Raw genomic sequence first — 24,598 nt, 5'->3', positions numbered from 1 at the left:
GTGATTCACAGGCTTCTAAATCTTATCCTTATTTGCTGAGAGAGAAGACAGCTGAGTAACTTGGGAAGTAGAGAAATGATCAAACTAGTCTGAGAAACCATTGTTCATATGTTGATATTTGATATTTCATAAAACCAAATGATTTAACTGTAAAGCCATTTTAAATATACCACTGTTGAAAAGATTAAATACTTGTGTGTGTATGTATAAGAGAGAAAAACAGAGAAAATGTGTGAGTGCATATACACATACGCCACAGCTCATGTGTATATCACAAGATAACTTCAACCCTTGCCTTCCACATTGTTTAAGCAGGGTCTCTAGTTGTCCATGTGGTTCACTGCCACATTCACCAGACTAGCTGGCCCACACACTTCTGGAAAATTCTGTGTCTGCCTCCCTTTTTGCCCTATGCACACTGAGATTAAAGACACTAATGCTACAGGGTCCATACTATTAGGAATTACCTGATCTCCACACACTGGTCCTGAACAGCAGCCAAAAGTTTTCCATTGCTTCATAAAAGAAGAAAAAAAAAAAAACCTACTGTCATATTTGTAGTAGTCTTTAGTACAGGTGAAATTATTTTAAGATCATTTTTAAGTATTTTGCTTTAACTATCCACTTTTTGACTTTACAATTATATAGGTACAAAAGCATAGAAAATAATTTAAACACCTTGAATTAACATATTTAAACAATATTGATCATACATAACAAATGGAATTTATATACAATAAAAATTAAAAATAAAAGGCATAAGAATCCTAAATTCCTGTCCATATTGAAATTAGAAGTTAATTCTGATAGAAAAGAATTATATGAAATTTTACACATACTTACCTTGCAAGTACTAAATGCCAGTTTATCTGTTTATTAACCAAGCGAACCAATCCATCAGGGAGCACAAAAGGTGCAGGGCTGAAACCACAACATATCAGCTGGATTAAAATCCAATCATAGAAACCATAAATAAGTAGGTGATTATTATTTCCAGAGAGAATTTCAGTATCAGCAAACTCAAAGCTAAAAGTCACTAATCTAACATTTGAAGGTGGGCATAGTGGCACACATCTTTAATTCCCACACTTAGGAGGCAGTAGGAGAAGGACTACCATGAGTTCAAGGCTGAGACCACATACTGAATTCCAGGTCAACCTGGGCTAGAATGTAACCCTACCTCAAAAATTTAAAAAATTGGGCTGGAGAGATGGCTTAGCAGTTAAGCGCTTGCCTGTGAAGCCTAAAGACCCTGGTTCAAGGCTCAATTCCCCAGGACCCACATTAGCCAGATGCACAAGAGGGCACATTATATATAGAGTTAACTGCTGAGGAGCTAAAACTTATCTTTGTAAGCAGATGGAAAAACCCAGAAGAAGAACTATCCAGAAAGGTCTAAACTATCCCAAAGGGATGATAAGAAAGAAAGACAGTTCAGGCTAAAACAAAGTAAAATGGAGTTCACTGTTAGGTGGCCTCACTACAAAACTGACTGATATGCAAATTGCCACATCTTGTTTATTCACTGACCCCTCCCATTGCCTTTGAAAACTATAAAATGGAAATAAAATCTCAGCTCAGGGCCAGAGCTTTTTTGGAGGGCTTCTTGGCCCCTGGGTAATAAACTCCTTTACATTCATACTGATGTTGCTCCAGTCTCTGAAAGGAGCTAGATCAGGGTTATGAATGATTAAGAAAAACTGATTAAATTCTGAATGAATGAATGTGGGGGGGGGGGAAGAGGGAGGGAGATGGCCACCTGGAGTCTGTATGAAAAGTGCACTTGATATGAATGTGTGAACAAGTCTGCACATGGCTCACAGGCCCAAGGCTACAGAATGGCTTTGTCTTTGTGTCTGTTCTGCAGCACCAACACAGTGGGAATTTCATTTTGCAGGAAGTCCTTCACCAAACCCACTGTCCCAGACTGCATATCAAAAACAAACCATATTTCAGAAGGGAATATGCAGGAGATCAAAATACTAAGATGACACCAGAAAAATTAAAGACTTCTGTAAATTAGGAAGGCAGTTTTTAATGTTGAATGGCCCCCAGAGGAAAACAATGAAAATAAGTAAAATTATAGGCAGGGAAATATGCAAGATTCTCCTACTCTTAAAAGTTATAAGGCTGAAGACAGGCTTAGCAGTTAAGGCATTTGTCTACAAACCAAAGGACCCCAGTTCAACTCTCCAGGACCCACCTAAGCCAGATGCACAAGGTGGCGCATGCAACTTGAGTTTGTTTGCAATGGCTGGATGCCCTGGCATGCTCATGCTCTCTCTCGCTCTCTCGCTCTCGCTCTCTCTCTCTCCCCCTCTTTCTCTCTCTCTCAAATAAGTAAATAAATAAAATATATTTTTTAAAAAGTTATAAATTGGCAAGATCAGGGAGCATGTAGCCCAGAGAGAAATCCAAAACTCTCCCTGGGGGGGGGGGGGGATAATGTTCAACTAGAGTCAAAACAGAAGCTTCAAGGCCAGAGATCAGCCCCACACAGCTGCCTCCTAAAACATTCTCCAGTAATAAGATCCTTGGTGGCAGAACTTAAAAATGGCAAACCCAAAGCCACAGAAAGGGGAGCAGGGTAAAAGGAAATAATGTTGTCTGGGCTACTTGGAAAGTCCACCCTCTTGGGCCTGACACTAAGGAAGAAATTAAATGATAGAAAAGACAAATCAAGGAGAGACTTCCGGTTAAAATGGCGGTGTAGGTACCACGCCAAAGCATCCTAGGGGGGAAAAAGACCAAAAAAAATGCGGCAAAATACCCACTTTTACTAAAAAGTGAGGTGTATAGGAAATAAACAGCAAAAGAGAAGTAGAAGAGATCCAGAGCATCCACAGGCTGGAAAAGCGGCCCCAGAAGGTCTGCCAACCGCGGCGGCTGCAGCAGCAGCATACCAGAAAGCCGCCAGGCTCAGCTCCAGCAGCAGGAAAAGCCAGGTGAGCTGAGCTTCCACTCACACGGGCGTTCTCTGCGACTCAAGAAATGTGAAGGGAGAGCAGCAGTGAACAACGGAGGAGCACATCACAAGGTAGAAGAACACGTGGAACAGCAAGAAAACCAGAGCAGTTGCGGCTCCCTCCCCTCCTCCACCTCCTGTGCCCAGCTCCAGCGAAAAGAGCAGCGGTCCCTGGACCCGCCACACCAACTTGAGCCGGCAGCGGGACCCAAGCAGTAGCAAAGTCCAGCAGCAACATCAGCGGCTCAAGCACCAGCAGCAGCAGCCCCACCAGCTGCAGATCCAGTAGCAGCAGCAGTGGCAGATCCAGCAGCAGCAGCAGTGGACCCAGCAGAGGTTACAGACCCAACAGTGGCACCTTTAGGAGCAGCAAGCGGCACCAGATCCAGCAACAGGAGCTTCAGGAGCAGCAGTGGCGGGTCCAGCAGCAGAGGTGCCAACCTGCAGGGCCACAGATGCCAGGCTTGGTTTGCTCTATAGGAAAAGCCAGTGCCCAGCTCCAGAAATCAGAACAGCAGCCCAACGACCCACCCAGCAACTTCACTGAGACCAAAATCATCAAAAAGGTACTGGGATTGCACCGGGGAAGGTTCTTACTTGCTCACAAGCTGACTTGGATCCCTCAACAGACCAGAAATCTTAACCTCTTTGTTGATAGAGGATTTGGTTGTTATAATAAGTACTCTTCCATAAATACTTGGTGCTGTTTTTGATTGAATGTGTACAGTGTCTAGTTAATTTTAAAATCTAGCTGTATTTTATTCCACTCAGCCTACATGAATACCCCCATAGCAGGGAAACTCAACTCCTAGGAGCACGTTTGTAGATACTCTGAGAGTCTTAAGAGCCACACCTAACACCTTAAGCTCATACACTGAAGATATATAACTCCAAATCAATTGATACACCTAAGAATACCCAGCTAGCTAGAATATCCAAGCATTAACATAATCCAAGATGCAAAAATATATACATTATAACACAAGAAACACTAAAAAGCAAGACGATATAAATCCACCCAAAAGTATTAATGCATCAGAAATGACCTCCAGTGAGAATGAGTTAGAGGAAATGCCTGAGAAAGATTTCAAAAGAATGATTATAAATATGTTCAAAGAAGTCAGAGAACAAATCAAAGGAGTCAAAGAGGAACTTAAAGAGGAAATCAAAGGAATCAAAGAAGAGGCAGGACACCAATTTCATGAAATAAAGAGGGCAATACAAGACATAAATAAGTAAATAGAAATAATAAAGAAAAACCAGTCAGAATTACTAGCAACGAAGAACACAGTTCATGAAATAAAAAACTCTGTAGAAAATCTCAAGAGTAGAATGGATGAAGGAGAAAACAGAATATCTAAGCTAGAAGACCAGGTACCAGATCTAATACAGTCCAACAAAGAGAAAGACAAATGGATAGAAAATTATGAGTGGGAATTTCAAGATATTCAAGACACTGTGAAAAGATAAAATATAATAATTCTACTCCAAAGGCATAGTAGGCATCTTCAACAAAATCACAGAAGAAAACTTCCCCCAAATTGGGAAAGAGGTGCCAAGGGAGATACGGGAAGTCTTTAGAACCCCAGCCAGAAAAAAACCTGGAAAGAACCTCTCTTCGCCGTATTATAATCAAACTTCCAAACACACACACCAAAGGAAAAATATTGAAAGCAGTTAGAGAGAAAAATCAAGTTACCTACAAATGCAAGCCCATCAGGATTACAGCAGATTATTCAACAAAACATTAAAAGCCAGAAGGGCTGGGAGGGATCTATTCCAAGTCATGAAATATAACAACTGTCAACCAAGGTTACTTTAGCCTGCAAAGTTATCCATTCAAATACATGGAAAAATAAGGACATTCCATGACAAAAGCATGTTAAAGGAGTATTTGAACACAAAACCAGATCTACAGAAAATACTTGATAGAATCCTCCATGCTGAAGAAAAGAAAAACCACACATATAAAGAACCTGGAAAAAACAAGCAATACTCAAATACTAGTTAACACAAGAGACCAAAGGTAGAACCAGAACCACACACACACACACAAAAAAAATGACAAACATAAATACACACCTTTCAATAATACCTCTTAATATCAACAGCCTCAATGCCCCAACCAAAAGACAGAGGTTTGCAGACTGGGTTAAAAAGCAGGATCCTACAATTTGTTGTCTCCAAGAAACTCACCTTTCTACAAAGGATAGACATTATCTTAGGATGAAAGGTTGGAAAACGGTATTTCAAGCAAATGGGCCTAGAAAACAAGCAGGGGTTACTATCCTAACATCTGACAAGGTAGACTTCAGTCCAACGTTAGTCAAGAAAGATAAGGAAGGTCACTTTATATTGATTAAGGGCACACTCCAACAGGAGGACATTATATTCCTAAACATATATGCACCTAACATGGGGGCTTCCAAATTCATCAAACAAACACTGTTAGAACTAAGGTCACAGATAACACCAAACACAGAGGTAGTGGGTGACTTTAACAACCCATTCTCATGAATTGACAGGTCATCCGGGGAAAAAATAAAAAGAGACGCATCTGGACTAAATGAGGTCATAGAAGGAAAGATATATACAGGACATTTTCTCGAAAGGCTGCAGAATATACATTCTTTTCAGCAGCACATGGAACATTCTCTAAAATAGACCATATATTAGGACACAAAGCAAATCTTAACAAATTCAGGAAAACTGAAATAATTCCTTGCATTCTATCTGACCACAATGGAATTAAACTACAAATCAGTAGCAAGAAAGGCTATAGAGCATACACAAAATCATGGAAACTAAACAATACACTACTAAATGATGAATGGGTCAATGAAGAAATCAAGAAGGAAATCAAAAAATTTATATAGTCAAACGATAATGAGAACAAAACATACCAAAATATCTGGGACACAATGAAGGCAGTTCTAAGAGGTAAATTTATACCCTTAAGTGCCTTAAAGCCTTGGAAAAGAAGAACAAGGCAAACCAAAAATCAGTAGATGGGAAGAAATAATAAAGATTAGGGCAGAAATTAATGAAATAAAAACAAAAAAAAAATCCAAAGAATTAATGAAACAAAGAGTTGGTTCTTTGAAAGGATAAACAAGATTGATAAACCCTTAACAAATCTGACCAAAAGAAAGAGAGAAGAGACACAAATTAATAAAATCAGAGATAAAAATGGTAACATCACAACAGATTCCAGAGAAATTCAAAAAATCATAGGGACATACTATAAAAACATATACTCCACAAATATGAAAATCTGAAAGAAATGGATGATTTCCTTGATTTATATGACCTACCTAAATAAAATCAAGATGAGATTAATCACTTAAATAGACCTATAACAAGCATGGAGATCCAAACAGTTACCAAAAATCTCCCAACTAAAACAAGCCCAGGCCCAATTAGATTCACTGCGCAATTTTACCAGACCTTCAAGGAAGAGCTAACACCATTGCTTCTTAAGCTTTTCCAGGAAATAGAAAAAGAAGAAATTCTACCAAACTCCTTCTATGAAGCTAGCATCACACTGATACCAAAACCAGGCAAAGATAGAACAAAAAAAGAAAATTACAGACCAATCTCCCTCATGAACATGGATGTAAAAATTCTCAACAAAATATTGGCAAACAGAATACAAGAATATATCAAAAAGATCATTCACCCAGGCCAAGTAGGCTTTATCCCAAGAGATGCAGGAATGGTTCAACATACGCAAATCTATAAATGTAATACATTATATAAATGGTTTGAAGGACCAAAAATCACATGATCTTCTCATTACATGAAGAGAAAGCATTAGACAAAATCCAACATCCCTTCATGATAAAAGTCCTACAGAGACTGGGAATAGAAGGAACATATTTCAATATAATAAAAGCTATATATGACAAGCCTACAGCCAACATATTATTAAATGGGGAAAACCTGGAAGCTTTTCCACTAAAATCAGGAACAAGACAAGGGTGTTCGCTGTCCCCACTTTTATTTAATATAGTACTGGAAGTCTTAGCCATAGCAATAAGGCAAGAGACACACATAAAAGGGATACATATTGGAAAGGAAGAGTTCAAGTTGTCATTATTTGCAGATGACATGATTCTATACATAAAGGACCCTAAAGACTCTACTAGCAAACTGTTAGAGCTGATCAACACCTACAGCCATGTAGCAGGATACAAAATAAATACACAGAAATCAGTAGCCTTCATATATGCTAACAACAAGCACACAGAGGATGAAATCAGAGAATCAATCCCATTCACAATTGCATCAGAAAATAAATAAATAAATAAAGTACTTTGGAACAAACCTAACCAAGGAAGTAAAGAATCTCTACAATGAGAACTTTAAAACACTCAAGCGAGAAATTGCAGAAGACACTAGAAAGTGGAGAAACATCCCTTGTTCCTGGATTGGAAGAATCAATATTGTGAAAATGGCAATCTTACCAAAAGCAATCTACCCATTTAATGCAATCCCTATCAAAATTCCAAAAGCATTCTTCATGGAAATAGAAAAAAACAATCCAAAATTTCATTTGGAATCACAAAAAACCTCGAATATCTAAAATAATACTGAGCAACAAAAATAAGGCTGGTGGTATCACTATACCTGATTTTAATCTATACTACAGAGCCATAGTAACAAAAACAGCATGGTACTGGCACAAAAACAGACATTTAGATCAGTGGAACAGAATAGAGGACCCAGATGTAAGCCCAAGTAGCTATAACCACCTGATATTCGATAAAAATGCCAAAAATACTCATTGGAGAAAAGACATCCTCTTCAGCAAAATGTTGTTGGGAAAACTGGATATATATCTGTAGAAGGATGAAAATAGATTCTTCTCACTCTCCATGCACAAGAATTAAGTCCAAATGGATTAAAGACCTTAACATCAGACCTGAAACTCTGAAACTGCTACAGGAAAAAGTAGGGGAAACCCTCCAACATATTGGTCTTGGCAAAGACTTTCTCAATACAACCCCAATTGCTCAGGCAATAAAACCACAGATTAATCACTGGGACCTCATGAAATTACAAAGATTTTGCACTGCAAAGGACACAGTGAAAAAAGCAAAGAGGCAACCTACAGGATGGAAAAAAATCTTCTCCAGCTATACATCTGATAGAGGACTAATATCTAGGATATACAAAGAACTCAAAAAGTTAAATAATAAGGAATCAAACAAGCCAATCAAAAACTGGGCTATGGAGCTAAATAGAGCATTCTCAAAGGAAGAAATAAGAATGGCATATAAGCAAATGTTCTACGTCACTAGTCATCAGGGAAATGCAGATTAAAACTACATTGAGATTCCATCTCACTCCTGTCAGATTGGCTACCATCATGAAAACAAATGATCATAAATGTTGGCGGGGTTATGGAAAAAGAGGAACCCTTCTACACTGTTTGTGGGAATGCAATCTGGTCCAGCCATTGTGGAAATCAGTGTGGAGGTTTCTAAAATAGCTAAAGATTTATCTTCCATATGATCCAGCTATAGCACTCCTAAGCATATATCCGAAGGACTCATCTCATTTCCTTAGAAGTACATGCTCAACCATGTTTATTGCTGCTCAATTTATAATAGTTGGGAAATGGAACCAGCCTAGATGTCCCTTAACTGATGAGTGGATAATCAAGATGTGGCACATTTATACAATGGAGTTCTACTCAGCGGTAAAGAAAAATGAAGTTATTAATTTGCAGAAAAATGGATGGATCTGGAAAGGATTAGACTGAGGTGACCCAGGCTCAGAAAGCCAAGCGCCACATGTTCTCCCTCATATGTGGACCCTTGCTACAGATGATTGGGCTTCTGCGTGAGAAGGAAAATACTTAGTAGCAGAGGCCAGTAAGTTAAAAAGGAGATATAAAGGGAAGAGAAAGGAAGGGAGGAGGGTACTGAATAGGTTGGTATTGTATATATGTAAGTACAATAATTGAGATGGGGAGGTAATATGATGAAGAATGGAATTTCACAGGGGAAAGTGCAGGGGTTGGGAGGGAGGGTATTAACATGAGATATTTTTTATAATCATGGAAAATGTTAATAAAAATTGTGAAAAAAAAAAGAAAAAGAAAAGACAAATCAAGATAAAAGTCTCCCTGCAAGGTTTTTACAAATGCTTCTGAGTTAAACAAAGTGATGAAACTCACTCAAGCCCTAAACCCAACCACATACCTACCAGAAGAGGAGGAAATCCCCTCCACATTTGCACAGGAGGGTTATGAGGTCCTGCTGTGTTTCCCAGGGGCAAAAGGTCACTCAGAAATAGCTAAATTCTGAGGTCAGTCCCAGGTAAATGCTAGAAAACTAGCGAAACTCATCTGTCTTGCTCTCACATGCTACAGCTGGGGCAGCTCTCCAAGGCAAGGATGAAATGGGGACTACACAAGACCTACATGATGGCCAGATGGCCTTGGTACAGGAAGGGGAACCTGACACACAAGTCTCATTGTTGGACAGGGAGTCAACACACAGACCTCTCTGGGCTATGCCACCCCAGGGAAATCCCTGAAGGCTCTGCTTTCCTGACTTCCATTCCTTGCAGAGCCAGGGGGAGGTACAGGCACAGAGAAACTCAGGGTCCTGGACCCAACATGATGTTGGGGACTCCCAAATTGCTGTGGACAGATGGGGACTTCATGTAAGACATTTGTAACTGTTTTAAGTTTGCTTTCTCTTTATGCTTCTAAGAAACTGCTAACAGACAAGAGCTCCAAGGTTTGGGTTTGGATTGAGAAGTACTCAATACTGAGTTTGTCATTGTCAGAAAATTTCGAAAACTTCTAATAATGTTCTAATCTGATTTTGTATTTTTGAAATATATGTATCAGAAAGCAGATAAAAAGAGGTTCCAAAAATCAACAAATGATAAAAACCTATATGTATATTCTAAGTAAATAATGTAAGTCAAGTCTGGTCTACTCTTATAAAAGATTATTTCACAAAGCCTTTTTTTTTTTTCTTTTTTGGTTTTTCAAGGTAAGGTCTCACTCTAGCTCAGGCTGACCTGGAATTCACTATGTAGTCTCAGGGTGGCCTCACACTCACAGTGATCCTCCTACCTCGGCCTCCCAAGTGCTAGGACTAAAAAGGTGTGCATCACCATGCCTGGCTCTCACACAGCCTTTTGAGGGCCAGAAAAAAAATTGAATGGTCATATTAAAAGGTCTTCTGGGTGAAAAGACAGCCTCTTCAGCAAATGATGCTGGGAAACTGGGTATGTATCTGCAGACAGATGAAAATAGATCCTTACCTCTCTCCATATACAAGAACTAAGGCCAAATGGTTCAAAGACCTTAATATCAGACCTAAAACTCTGAAACTGCTAGAGGAATAAGTAGGGGAAACCCTTCAACATATTGGCCTTGGAACGGACTTTTTTTTTTTTTTTTTTCCTTTGGTTTTTCGAGGTAGGGTCTCACTCTAGCCCAGGCTGACCTGGAATTCACTATGTAGTCTCAAGGTGGCCTTCGAACTCACGGCAATCCTCCTACCTCTGCCTCTCAAGTGCTGGGATTAAAGGCGTGCGCCACCACGCCCGGCTTGGAAAGGACTTTTTGAATATATTGCTCAAGAAATAAAGTCACAGATCAACCACTGGGACCTCATGAAATTACAAAGCTTTTTGTATGGCAAAGGACACTGTGAATAAAGCCAAAAGGCAACCTACAGAATGGGAGAAAATATTTGCCAGCTACACATGTAATAGAGGATTAATATCTAGGATATACAGAGAACTCAAAAAATTAAATAATAAAAAATCAAACAACCCAATTAAAAAATGGGCTATGGAACTAAATAGAGAGTTCTCAAAAGAAGAAACACAGGTGGCATATAAACATCTAAAAAAATGTTCGACATCCCTAGTCATCAAGGAAATGCAGACTAAAACTATGTTGAAATTCCATCTCACGCCTGTCAGACTGGCTACCATCATGAAAACAAATAACCATAAATGCTGGACAGGATGTGGAAAAAGAGGAACCCTTCTACACTGTTGGTGGGAATGCAATCTGGTACAGCCATTGTGGAAATCAGTGTGGAGGTTCCTGAGATAGCTAAAAACAGATCTACCATATAACCCAGCTGTACCACTCCTAGGCATATATCCTAAGGACTCATCTCACTACCTTAGAGATACTTGCTCAACCATGTTTATTGCCGCTCAATTCACAATAGCTAGGAAATGGAACCAGCCTAGATCTCCCTCAACTGATGAGTGCATAATGAAGATGTAGCACATTTACACAATGGAGTTCTACTCAGCGGTAAAGAAAAATGAAATTGTAGCCGGGCGTGATGGCGCACACCTTTAATCCCAGCACTCAGGAGGGAGAGGTAGGAGGATTACCGTGAGTTCAAGGCCACCCTGAGACTATATAGTGAATTCCAGGTCAGCCTGGGCTAGAGTGAGACCCTACCTCAAAAAAAAAAAAAAAAAGAAAAGAAAAGAAAAATGAAGTTGTGAAATTTGTAGGAAAATAGATGGATCTTGAAAGTATTATACTTAGTGAGGTAACTGAGGACCAAAAAGCCAAACATCAAATATTCTCTCTCATATGTGGATCCTAGCTACAGATGATTGGATTTCTGTGTGAGTAGGAATAAAACTCAGTAGCAGAACTCTCACTTTTGGTTAGAGAAGCTTCTCTTTTCAGATCACAGTGACCATGAGATGACTCAGAATGCACCATGGTGCTGAGAAGAAGTGAAAGAGGAGTGCTCAGCACTGAAATATCTCTATCAGAGGGTCTATTGCAGAAGAGGTAGCAGAAATAATGTTAAGAGCCAAAGGAAGGGTAGGACTCCTTACAACGTGCTCCTCCAGACACAAAATGGCCTGGATATCCATGACCTCACAGTGCCTAACACTATCTTCACAAGACCATTATAATAGGAGGAAAAGATCATGACATCAAAATAAAAGAGAAGGCTGGAGAGATTGCTTAGTGGCTAAGTGCTTGCCTACAAAGCCTAAGGACCCTGGTTCAAGGCTTGAATCCTCAGTACCCACATAAGCCAGATGCACAAGGTGGCACATGCATCTGGAGTTCATTCACAGTGGCTGGAGGCCCTAGCGCACCCATTCTCTCTCTATCTATCTGCCTCTTTCTCTCTCTGTCACTCTCAAATAAATAAACAATAAACAAATAAATAAAATAACAGAGAGACTGATGGACAGAAGGGGATATAATGGAGAGTGGAGTTTCAAAGGGGTAAGTGGAGGTAGAGAGGAACTTACCATGGGATATTGTTTACAATTATGAAAGTTGTCAATAAAAAAAATTTAAATAAGATAAAATACCTGTCATGTGACCTATTACAAAGGGGGGTTGGAGAGATAGCTTAGTGGTTAAGTGCTTGCCTGTGAAGCCTAAGGACCGAGGCTCAATTCCCCAGTACCCACATAAGCCATCTGCACAAGGTGGTACATGCATCTGGAGTTTGTTTGCAGTGGATGGAGGCCCTGATGCATCCATTCTCTCTCTCTCTCTCTCATCTGTCTGTTGCTCTCAAATAAATAAATATTTTTTTAAAAAAATTCAGCAGCAGAGGCAAGTTAGCTAGAAAGTAGATATAAAAAGAATAGAAATGGAGGTGGGGAGGTAATAGGATACTATATATATCTAAGTAGAAGAACAGATTAATGAGAGTGAAAAGATCTAAGTGAGATCAGGGGAAGAGAAAGAACAAAGGCAAGGCGGAGGGAGGGCTAATCATAATCTAAGAGGCTATAAATAAATCACATGGAAACCTACTTTTTTGGACAATGGAACACACAGAAGCCAAAGATTATTACTAGAAAATTTTCAGTGCCAGGGATTGGATACCTTCCAGTGAGTTGTTGGCCAGGGAGGTCCCTGACAGCCCTAAAACATTACAGGCCATGGCCGAGGCTCTTGGTTTCCCAACAGGAATAGATGGTAAGACACTATTGCTGAAGACTCCACATACTTGGACTGCAAGGTCACTGAGAAATCCTGCTGGAGCTGAGTTGAAAACCTCCTCCATGTAGACCAGCTGACAGAAAGCTGGAAAAAGTCACGCTGCATGCAGTTCAGTGGGAGAAAGAGAAATGACCAGTGAAGATACCCAACAGTGGACCCTGCAAGCCTTATATTTGACCAGCCAGACCAAATGAGCCAACAGGTGCAGTAGTAGCACATCAGTTATAGGGGAACCCATCTGCCCTCTAATTTGACTGAAGGCCTGCTCCATGGGAGCAGTATCCCTGATACTGAAAACTGACAACAGGGTCATTATGAGCTCTAGGGGTGTAACATCTAGCTAAATGTATATACTACACTCACCAAACTGCCCAGTAAGCACTTCTCTTAAGGTTCATACCCATATATTAATGCTACTCTCATTTTTGTTTACAGAACCTTCTCTTTTCAGATGGCAGTGGTCTTGGAATGACTCTGAAGGCAGCTTGGTGCTGAGAAGAAGTGATAGAAATATCTCAATCACACCTTCCAAGACTCAGGGTCCATTGCGGAAGAGGTGGCATAAATAATGTAAGAACAAAAGCAAGGGTAGAACTCCTTACAACATGCTCCTCCAGACACAAAATGGCCTGGAAATCCATGACCTCACAGTGCCTGACACTACCTACACAAGACCATCATAATAGGATGAAAAGATCATGACATCAAAATAAAAGAGAGATTGATTGAGAGGGGAAGGGGATATGATGGAAAGTGGAGTTTCAAAGGGGAAAGTGGGAAGAGGGAGGGAATTACCATGGGATATTGTTTACAATTATGGAAGTTGTTGGCCGAGAGTGGTGGCGCACACCTTTAATCCCAGCACTGGGGAGGCAGAAGTATGGGGATCATTATGAGTTCGAGACCACCCTGAGAATACTGAGTGAATTCCAGGTCAGCCTGGGCTAGAGTGAGACCCAACCTCGAAAACAAAAAAAAAAAAAAAAAGTTATAGTTGTCAATAACAAAAATAAAAATTTAAAAAATAAATAAATAAAATTAAAAATAATAAAGAAAACTTTTAAAAAGGTCTCATGAAAAGGACAATATAAGTTTTGCTGGTAATTAGAATGAGATAAACTAGATAAATGGATAAACTGAAGAAACTTTAAATGTTGGATAATAAGTGTTACAGAATGGTTACAAAGATTGTAAGGTAAAAGTTTGTAAATGAAGGTATGAGTAAACTTAAACAGAAGGCTTAAAGATGAAGTTGATTAAGTCTTCAAGTGCTTAATCAGATTACCAACTACTTGAGGTTAAGATGACTATTAGCCTAGAGCTTTTATCACACTAACAAAGGATGGCCCTAGCTGGTAGCAGGATGTTATGATATTTAGGTTGTAAATTTAAAACTGTAACTTACTGATGTTAATCTGGTCATAAAAACAATTTATAAGGTGATAAAAGACTGGCTTTAAACTTCACAACCAAGTTTGTTGTGTTCCTCTATTTGTCAATCTTTTGATATTTAATGAGGTTACTATATCTTTAAAAAGGGGGGGGCTAAAGATGACTTAGCAGTTAAGGCACTTGCCTGCAAAGCCAAAGGACCTCGATTCAATTCCCTAGGACCCACGTAAGCCAGATGCACAAGGTAGCACGTGCATCTGGAGTTCGTTGGCAGTGGCTAGAAGCCCTGGCGTGCTCATCCTCCCTCTCTCCCTCCCTCCCTCCCTCTCTCTCTCTCCCTCTCCTTCTTAGCCTCTCTCAAATAAATAAAAATATAAAAAAAAGAAAACAGGCCTGGAGAGATGGCTTAGCAGTTAAGGTGTTTGCCTGCGAAGCCTAAGGACCTGGTTCAATTCTCCAGGACCCACATAAGCCAGATGCACAAGGCGGCGCATGTATCTGGAGTTTGTTTGAGGTGGCTGAAGGCCCTGGTGCATCCATTCTGCCTCCCTCTCTCTCTCTTTCTCTCTCAAACAAATAAATTAATTTAAAAAAAAAAAAAAAAAACATTGTAACCTTAAGATAGTCCCTGTCTTGTTCATGCTGTTTTACTGGGTGATTATCACTGAGATTATTGTCTAAGTCTTATAAAAGGTGATTTGGTCATTATGACTTTGTTCTTAGGGATACTGAGGTAACTCTACCTGTTCTAGGAATGCCTGCAATATACAAACAATGTTAATATAGTTTGTCTAGGCTTCATATATTCTACCAGTTGTAAATATTGCCTTATGTTAAAAATGGTTCAATGAGGGCTGGACAGATGGCTTAGCAGTTAAGCACTTGCCTATGAAGCCTAAGGACCCTGGTTCGAGGCTCGATTCCAAAGGACCCACGTTAGCCAGATGCACAAGGGGGCGCACATATCTGGAATTCGTCTGCAGTGGCTGGAGGCCCTGTTACGCCCATTCTCTCTCTCTCTCTCTCTCTCGCTCTCTCTCTCTCTCTGCCTCTTTCTCTCTGTGTCTCTCTCAAAATAAATAAATAAATAGTTCAATGAATGAAGGTAGTTAATAATGAAATCACTATAGGTTTACCATAATGTCTCTAATGCATGTTAAAATCAGACTAATTTAGCTCAACAATGACCAGGTTAAGCTTTATTCTTAAACTATATATAATCAGTGTGGTGGTTTGATTCAGGTGTTCCCCATGAACTTAAGTGTTCGGAATGCTAGGTTCCCAGCTTATGGAGATTTGGGAATTTATGCCTCCTGGAGGGAGTGTACTGTTGGGGGCAGGCTTATGGGTGTTATAGCCAGTTTCCCCCTTGCCAGTGTTTGGCACACTCTCCCGCTGATGTTGTCCACCTGAGTTTAGTGAGGAGATGATTCCACCCTCCGCTCATGCTATTGCTTTCCACTGCCATCATGGAGCTTCTCCTTGAGCCTGTAAACCAAAAGAAAAACTTTTTTTCCCACAAGCTGCTCTTGGTCAGGTGAATCCTGCCAGCAATGAGAATCTGACTGCAACAATAAACTAAGATTCAAACAGACTGTCCAGCCTGATGCTGGCTGACAGTACTAAACTATTAACTTATGCCTTCTGCCTCTGCCTGTTCCAGCTTAGTTAGTCACTGTGTGCCAAAAACGTCCTCTGATTATGTTTACCTGATGGTTATTGATTTATGTTAGTCCAATCTCTCTTTGACATGTCTTACTAAACGGAGGTATATCACTAAGGACATATCTCAGAGCCAAGCCCTAAAGTACATTTAGGGCAAATCTACAGCCTAGCTCTAAGATGTAAAATCAACCTAGAATTCTGGCTTTTTATACTTGCTAATGTTGGTGGTACTGGTTGTTTGATGGTATCTTTGCTTAGATTTATAGAGGTAAACCCAATTCTGCCACTGGTGATGCTTCCTTAAAATTTGTAACACATAGGGACCCACATACCCTTGGGAAATTTGGCCCACACCCATCAGCCAAGTAATATAAACTCAGCACACCAGAATCAAGAAGAAAGTATCCTCAGCCAATTGTAACAGTTAACAGGTTGCCAGGGACCCACAGGGCCCCCTCAAAATCAAGCTTGGGAGGACATCTGTCCCTGCCAAAAAGACTGTGGTCCTGCTCCACACATGACAAAAGCCTGAGGACTTAAACATGAGATGCCAAAATACCAGACACACAGGTAGCAGCCTAACTCCTTTCATTTGTTGGACCAATCACCTCATTTGATAACCTCATAGGATCCATAGAGAAACTGTGCTTCCAAGAAACTCTTATGTCTTTCACCCCTGAGCAGATACAGTTCTTTATTATTGCCCCATATTACAACTTTTTTTTTTTTTTTTTTTGGTTTTTCAAGGTAGGATCTCACTTTAGCCCAGGCTAACCAAATTTACTATGTAGTCTCAGGGTGGTCTCAAACTCAGGTTGATCCTCCTACCTCTGCCTCCCGAGTGCTGGGATTAAAGGTGTGTGTAACCATGCCAGGCAAAAACAAAAATATTCTTTAAAAGAAATACAAAAGCAGAAGTCACCATGACTTAATCCTTATAATGACTATGGGAACAGAAACTACTGAGTCCACTGAAATCTCTTCATTTTATAACCAATTGTTTCAAGTGTCTATTTTCAAATCCAGGTATGCCTCAATGTCAGTATCTACATGATTTGTAATTTAATTATACAAGCTTAAATCACCATAAAGTAACAATGTTTTTATGTGGTGTTCATACTGTTTCTTTGAAAAAAATTATGCTTACCTACCTGTACCAGATGTATTGACGTAAAAATAATAAATGATCTGAAATTTAAGAAAAAGAAATAGCAAAGCCAAATATAAATTTGATGTTCTTTAGGAACCATTTTCAAAGCAACTTTTAAATGAAAATAACTTAAACACAAGATTATATATCTGCTTATATTAAGTTCCAAATTTAGAGCTAGAAAGTTTAGGGTCCAGCTCAGCAGGTAACAGCACTTGCCACACAAGCATAAGGGCATGATTTGCACTGATTCTAATTCTCCAACAACAACATAAACAACTGAGTGTGACCATACATGCCTGTAACCCCAGTCCTGTGGGAAGCAGAGACAGGAAAATCACTGAGGCTTTCCACTTGGCTAATCTGACCAAAACCAGCAGTTCCAGGTTAAGTGAAAGATACCATCTAAACCAAACAGGTAAATGACAATAGAGAAGTTCTCCTCTAGCCTCTGCATGCATGCACATGGGGTGTATACATCTGCACACACATGTGCACACATCATACATATACCACACCACATGTACTACACACAAAAAAACAAACTGCAAGTTTGTGTTACTCAAAATTTTAAAATATTGCTTGCTTGGCGTGGTGGTGCACACCTTTAATCATACCACTCAGGAGGCAGAGGTAGGAGGACCACCGTAAGTTCGAGGCCACCCTGAGACTATATAGTGAAACCCAGGTCAGCCTGGGCCAGAGTGAGACCCTACTTCAGAAAAAAAAAAAAAAATTAAAAAAAAACATTGACTAAGAAAACCATGTTTTGCATATGATCATAAAAATTACCCTGTAAAAAGCTATTATATAAAAAATTAAACCAAGGGCTAGAGGAATGGCTTAAGGATTAAGGTACTGCCTGCAAAGCCAAAGGGCCCAGTTTCAATTCCTCAGGACCCACATAAGCCAGATGCACAAGGTGGAACATGCATCTAGAGTTCATTTGTAGTGGCCGGAAGCCCTGATGCCACCATTCTCTCCCTCCCTCCCTCTCTCTCTCTGCCAAACAAATAAGTAAAAATTAAAGTATCTTTTTAAAAAATTAAACCAAGTGCCAGGCATGGTGGCATATGCCTTTAGCCCCAGCACTAGGGAGGCAGAAGTAGTTCTTGAACCATGAGTTCGAGGCCACCCTGAGACAACATAGTGAATTCCAGGTCAGCCAGAGATAGACCTTGAAAAAAAATAAATAAACCAAGATAGTAATTTGAATTTTGTATAAATATAAATATGAAATATATAAATAATAACAATATGCAAAGTGGAAAAGTGTATAAAATAAAATTTTCCTAACATCTTTTATGCATGTGTATGTATAGGTGTATGTATGTGTGGTATACATGCATGTGTGTACCTGTACACATTCATGTAAAGACCAGAGGCAGATATCAGGGACTTTCCTCAATTACTCTACACTTCATTTGTGAAAGCAGGTTCTCTCACCCAGGGCTCATCAATTTGTCTAATCTAGTTAGCCACCCTGCTTCAGAAAGCCCATCTTCATCTCCCAAATGCTGACATTACAGATGGGCCACCACACCCACATGTACATAGGTGCTTCAGACCCAAACTCCAGCTCTCATACTTGCATGGAAACCACTCTGGCCTGTCTATTTAGCCTTCTCCCCATTATTTCTAATATACTTTGAAAAATATGCTTAGGGGCTGGAGAGATGGCTCAGTGATTAAAGGCACTTGTTTGCAAAGCCCAGCTGCCTAGGTTCAATTTCCCCTGGTGCCCACATAAAGGTAGATGCAAAATGCAGCACAGGTGTCTGGAATTCATTTGCACTGGGAGGAGGCCCGGGTGTGCTCACTATTTCTCTGTCCTCCTCTCTCTTTCAAAGAAGTAATTAAAAAAAAAAAATATATGTGAGCTGGAGAGATGGCTTAGCAGTTAAGGCACATGCCTGCAAAGCCTAGGGACTCATGTTCAACTCTCCAAGTCCCACACAAGCCAGATGCACAATGACACAGCATGAAGCATGCAAGGTCACACATGCACACAAGGGGATGCACACACCTAGAATTTGATTTCAGTGGCTGGAGGCCCTAGCATGCCATTTCTCCTCCACCTCCTCTCCTCTCTCTCTCTCTTTCTCTGTCTCTGCCCCCCCCCCTCTCTGTGTGTGTGTGTGTGTGTGTGTGTGTGTGTGTGTCACATAAAAAAAAAGGCAGTCCATTTGGCTTGCCTCAAAAAAATTGTTTAATCACATTGTGTGTATTCCTGTGTATGTTGTTATATATATAGTAATGGGGAAAAGTGAAGAGTAGTATTTCTGGTTGTAAAATGAGGAAAATTTTATTTATTTATTCTAGTGTGTGGTTATATTTTTTCTACAATGACTTTTCATCAGATATATGTATTTTCAAAATAAATCAAAATCTCACAGCATTTGTGATAACATTGCATCTACTAGTACTGCTTATATCAAAAGATAATACTACAGTTAGATATAAGCACTTGACTACTTTAAATCTTAAACCGGGCATGGTGGCACACACTTTTAATCCCAGCACTCAGAAGGTAGAGGTAGGAGGATGGCCATGAGTTCAAGGCCACCCTGAGACTCCATAATGAATTTCAGGTCAGCCTGGGCTAGACTGAGACCCTACCTCCAAACAAACACACGAAAAATAAAATTGTCAATAAAACTAAATCTTCTCTTTATAAGAAACTCAAACCCACCATAAGGGCAGACTTAGGAGCTGGAAAGATAAGCAGTCACATTCCCAAATGATGACTTGGGCAAACAGTATGGGTTAACAGCACCTACCTAGCTGCTCTGGTAGGAGTCTGTTAATATAATCAAGCCTTCATAGCACAATAAAGTTAGTGCTCAGTTCTTTCTCAGATTCTTGCCCTAGCACATATGTAAAGTCTGTCAGCACATAAATGAGTGCCCAGAATAATTAAATTCGTAATTGGGGCATTTTTGACCAGATGTATCTGAAAATGATATCACAATCTTGCACCTTTAACATCCATAGATTCTCCAAGACTCATGCTGAGCTTCCTTCTTCATTCTTTGTAGAACACATCTATAAAGACTAAGCCTAGATTCTAGTTTAGCTACATGCTGCATTAAGGCTGTGTAAGTATGAGAGTACATATACATATAAACAGGCATCCAGAAATATAAATAATTCAACTCAGAATACATGTGTGCTACTTACTTTTATTGGACTCCTTATCAGAAGCCTGTAGAGCTCAGCTTTAAATCTTTAAGTGCTCTAAAATTGTGAAGTTATAACTAAATAGGGAACAAACTGTCCAGTAACTGTATAATACGTAAAAATAACTGTTTACCTCTGATTGCTTTTGTGATGATGAATGATGCTCCATGCTTTCTGTTTCCTCTGGGCTACAATTAAACAAAATATACACTTGAGAATAGTATAACACTTAAATAACATGCAAAGACACGCTTCTTTGATAATACTCACAGAACTGAGCACAGGGTATCAGTATCATTAAAAATTATTACTAACTGAAACAACATATAATCAGGACTGAATTCAGTGGGGAAAAAAATTTGAGAATGGCAGGCAGTTACAAGCAGATGTCAGGATGAAACTTTCAGAGGAATACAAGAATTGGGGCTAGAAACTATTTCCAAATCTAACATAAAATCAAGGGCAGAGCCAGGAATATAGCTCAATGATATAGCACTTGCCTCGCATACACAAGGCCCTAGGTTCTATCAGACAAAGACCATACTGGTTGCCAATTCAATACAGTATATTTGGGCAGGCAACAAGAGACCTACAAGAAAATTTGCTCACAGAAACAAAAGAAAAAGAGATATTTATTGTATTCCCAAAGAGACAATGCTATTAACAAAACACAGATAAATAACTGCTATACTAAATAATTCGATTCCATAAATGTTAGCTGAATAGTACTGTTTGTATGTTAAAGAGCATCAAGTACTTATTTACCAAGTAAGATACACTCAAGTATTTTCAAAAATACAATAAAGAAAATGGTATTTATAGATATACTACTGCCTGAAACACTCTTTCAATCAACAAATAAGAAGTGAAGGAAACAAGTAATTATCAAGACACAATATGGCCCTGGGGGAGAGGGATATAAACATGAATCAGGGACTGGAGAGATGACTCAGCAGTTAAAGGCACTTGCTTGCAAAGCTTGACCACCAAGGGTCAACTACCCAGTACTCACGTAAAGCCAGATGCACAAAGTGACATGTGTCTGAAGTTCATTTGCAGTGGCAGGAAGCCCTGGCATGCCCAAATTCATTCTCTGTCTGCCTCTTTCTAACTCCCTTTTCTCAAATAAATAAAATAATTTTTAAAAAGCAGAAACATGCTTGGAATGGTGGCTCATGCCATTAAGCCCAGCACGTGGAAAGCAGAGGTAGAAGGATCACTGTGAGTTCAAGGCCACCCTGAGATTACATAGTGAATTCCAGGTCAACCTGGACTAGAGTGTGACCCTACCTGGGTGGGGGTGGGGGGAGAAGAGACACAGGGGCTATAAAGATGGCTTAGTGGTTAAGTGCTTGCCTGTGATGCCTAAGGACCCCAGTTTGAGGCTTGATTCCCCAAACCCACGATAGCCAGATGCACAAAATGACCCATGCATCATTTGCAGTGGCTGGAGGCCCTGGTAAGCCCTTTCTTTCTTTCTTTCTTTCTTTCTTTCTTTCTTTCTTTCTTTCTTTCTTTCTTTCTTTCTTTCCCTCCCTCCCTCCCTCCCTCCCTCCCTCCCTCCCTCCCTCCCTCCTCCCCTCTCTCTGTCACTCTCAAATAAATAAATTAAAATAAAAGCAAAATTTTAAAAGCAGAAGCAGCTGCAACTACCCTCCAAGGGTCTACAGTTCAACAGCTTAAATGAACTGAAATAGAATTCAATAAATCAAAGAAAGAAAGAGCAACAAAGTAGCATGAGATTTCAAGGTTAGTTATTGCTGTACTTATTTTTTAAATCAAGTTATGTTAGGCATTCTAAAATAGTACTGTAATAAACAAAAATGTTAGTTAAATATCCAACAGACAGCAGCAATTTCTTAACTTCATAAAATACAAAATATTCACATAAGCAATATGTGCAGATCTTTACCTGTCTATAAAATATTGTCATTGAAACTAAGTAGAAAGTACAAAGGAAGAAATTTATAGAGAAAAATCACAGCTGCAGAGTCAAATACACTAAAGAATGGGCACTTGGACTGGAGAGATGGCTTAGAGGTTAAGGCGCTTGCCTGCAAAGCCAAAGGACTCTCCAGGACCCACATAAGCCAGATGCACAAGGGGGCGCATGCATCTGGAGTTCGTCTGCAGTGGCTTGAGGCCCTGGCGTGCCCATTCTCTCTCTCTCCCTCCCTCTTTCTGTCTTCCAAATAAATAAATTAAATTTAAATTTAAAATGGGCGTTCAATCCAATATAATCACAAAATCAAAATAAACAGAAAAGATGCTAAAAGAGAGTGAATGGGCTGGATTCAAGAATCTTTAATAAAAATTCTTCTTGATCCTGCTGCTTCCTTAGAGTCCAATACAGTGACAGACGAGTGTTAAGCACTCACTGTCTGCTGAGTCAGTGTTCCAGATCTTCACCCTTTAACAGGAAGACCCTGGCTACGAAACTGGAGAACTCCTGGTCACTGGCTTCTTCCTCTTCATTCCATTGCCACTTTGCTCACACAGCTGCTGTCCAGCGCAATAGCCCAGGTAATGAGCCAGGTTCACAAGGTTGCAGGATGTGGAGTCCGGGACAGAGACAGACAGGCACACACACACGCTTTTTACTGAAACACACAAAAAGCTCAGCGATGTGACCGCACTGAGGAGCAAGGGTCCGAGGCCGCCATCCGCAGCGGCTGAGATCAGAGTCCAGGAAAATTCCACCTTAGAAGAGGCACCCCAACCAGCACGGCGGGACCACGATAAGGACCCTGAGAAAGGCGGAGGGAGGTGACAAACAGGGTGACTAGACCCCCTCACACACTCAACCCCTGCAAGCCCCAGACCCCCGCAGCCCGGGGCGCCGTTGCCCCGGCGACCGCACCAGCTGCCAATCACCGCTCCACTCCGCTACGTGGCTTTGACTACGTGGCTCAGCGGGCCAGATGCCTGTGCCTAGGTGGTCGCCGCCATATAGGAACCTGGTTCACCTGTACTTCTGTCTCCAGTGGCCACTCGGTGTTGACCAAGAGATCGTAGAGAATCGTCTCCTCCTCATCTCCAGTGCCTGTGCTCGGAGCCCGTCGGGACCCCGGGGCCGCCATGTTGGGGAAGGACTGAACAGCTGAGGAGTGGAGCTACGGCATCTCACAAGGGACAAGCTTCCTTGGCCGCGGCCGTCTTTGAGTCCCAAGAAAATGAAACAGATTGGCCTTTGAAAGGAAATGCTAAATTAACACTTTTCTGATTTTAAAAGGAAAGTGACCATTGTTGTCTGAGATGTGGCTTGGGTTCCAGTCCCAGTTTACTCCTTGTTCAGTTTCAAACTCATTGAACCTTGCTGATCAGGTCTGCTTCTACAGAACAGAACCAACGCAAATACCTCCCCAAAGCTCCTGCTGTTTACCTAGTCTTATCCTAACACAGAAAGAATGTTCAAATAATGGTTCTTCAAAAACTGACTTTTAAATACACATCAAATAATTTATTCAGCTCAACAGATTAAGTTAAGGGAAGTATCAGGAGGGGTTCTTTAGGACACCAGAAAATGCAGTGAGGGCCAAAGTGTCTGGCAGGGATTTCCCATAGCAAGTGGACCTTTTCTGTTAACACAGGGGACTTTGGCCCTTCAAAACCATTATGTAGGGGCTGAAGAGATGGCTTCATGGTTAAGGCACTTGCCTGCAAAGCCGAAGGACCCAGGTTCTATTCCCCAGGATCCATGTAAGCCAGGCACAAGGTGGCTGATGGGTCTGGAGTTCATTTGCAGTGGCTGAAGGCCCTGGATCACCCATTCTTTATCTATACACATATATATTTTTAATTTGGGAGTATTTTTTAATTTTTTTGTTTATTTTTATTTATTTATTTGAGAGCAACAGAGAGAGAGAAAGGCAGATAGAGAGAGAGACTGAGAGAGAGAAAGGCAGATAGAGAGAGAGCTAGAGAGAAAGAGAGAGAGAGAGAGAATGAGCATGCCAGGGCCTCCAGCCGCTGCAAACAAACTCCAGATGCATGCACCCCCTTATGCATCTGGCTAACATAGGTCCTGGGGAATCGAGCCTTGAACTGGAGTCCTTAGGCTTCACAGGCAAGCACTTAACTGCTAAGCCATCTCTCCAGCCTGATACATGTATTTTTAAAAACAAAACATTAGGCTTCCGGTTAAGGTGGCAGCCTTACACGCCACACCAAAACAGCCTAAGGGAGAAAAAGCCAAAAAAATAAAGAAAGAAAAATTAAAAAGAAAGAAAAAGAGGGGGAAAAAAAGCTCAGCAAAATACACTCT

At 40.4% G+C, this 24,598-nt stretch overlaps 1 protein-coding gene across 3 annotated transcripts in view; it reads right to left on the bottom strand.

The window, feature by feature from the left end:
* Nbas (NBAS subunit of NRZ tethering complex) overlaps positions 1–23,429 on the bottom strand; it is a 470,946-nt gene extending 447,517 nt beyond the window's left edge. For 2 of the 3 annotated variants that reach the window (XM_045148869.1, XM_004665676.3), the window contains exons 1-5: positions 23,301–23,429; positions 20,468–20,522; positions 17,156–17,192; positions 844–921; positions 468–515 (exon numbers count right to left, since the gene is read on the bottom strand). In XM_045148869.1, the coding sequence (XP_045004804.1) occupies positions 468–515; positions 844–921; positions 17,156–17,192; positions 20,468–20,522; positions 23,301–23,414 (332 nt within the window). In that variant the 5' untranslated portion in view covers positions 23,415–23,429. Of the gene's footprint in view, positions 1–467; positions 516–843; positions 922–17,155; positions 17,193–20,467; positions 20,523–22,712; positions 23,024–23,300 lie in introns of those variants that run through there. The other variant, XM_045148870.1, reaches the window with a different exon arrangement.
* Positions 23,430–24,598: the final 1,169 nt, after the last annotated feature.

This window comes from Jaculus jaculus, chromosome 5, assembly GCF_020740685.1.
Source record: "Jaculus jaculus isolate mJacJac1 chromosome 5, mJacJac1.mat.Y.cur, whole genome shotgun sequence".
Lineage (NCBI taxonomy): Eukaryota > Metazoa > Chordata > Mammalia > Rodentia > Dipodidae > Jaculus > Jaculus jaculus.
This window is presented reverse-complemented; position numbering and strand designations above follow the sequence as displayed.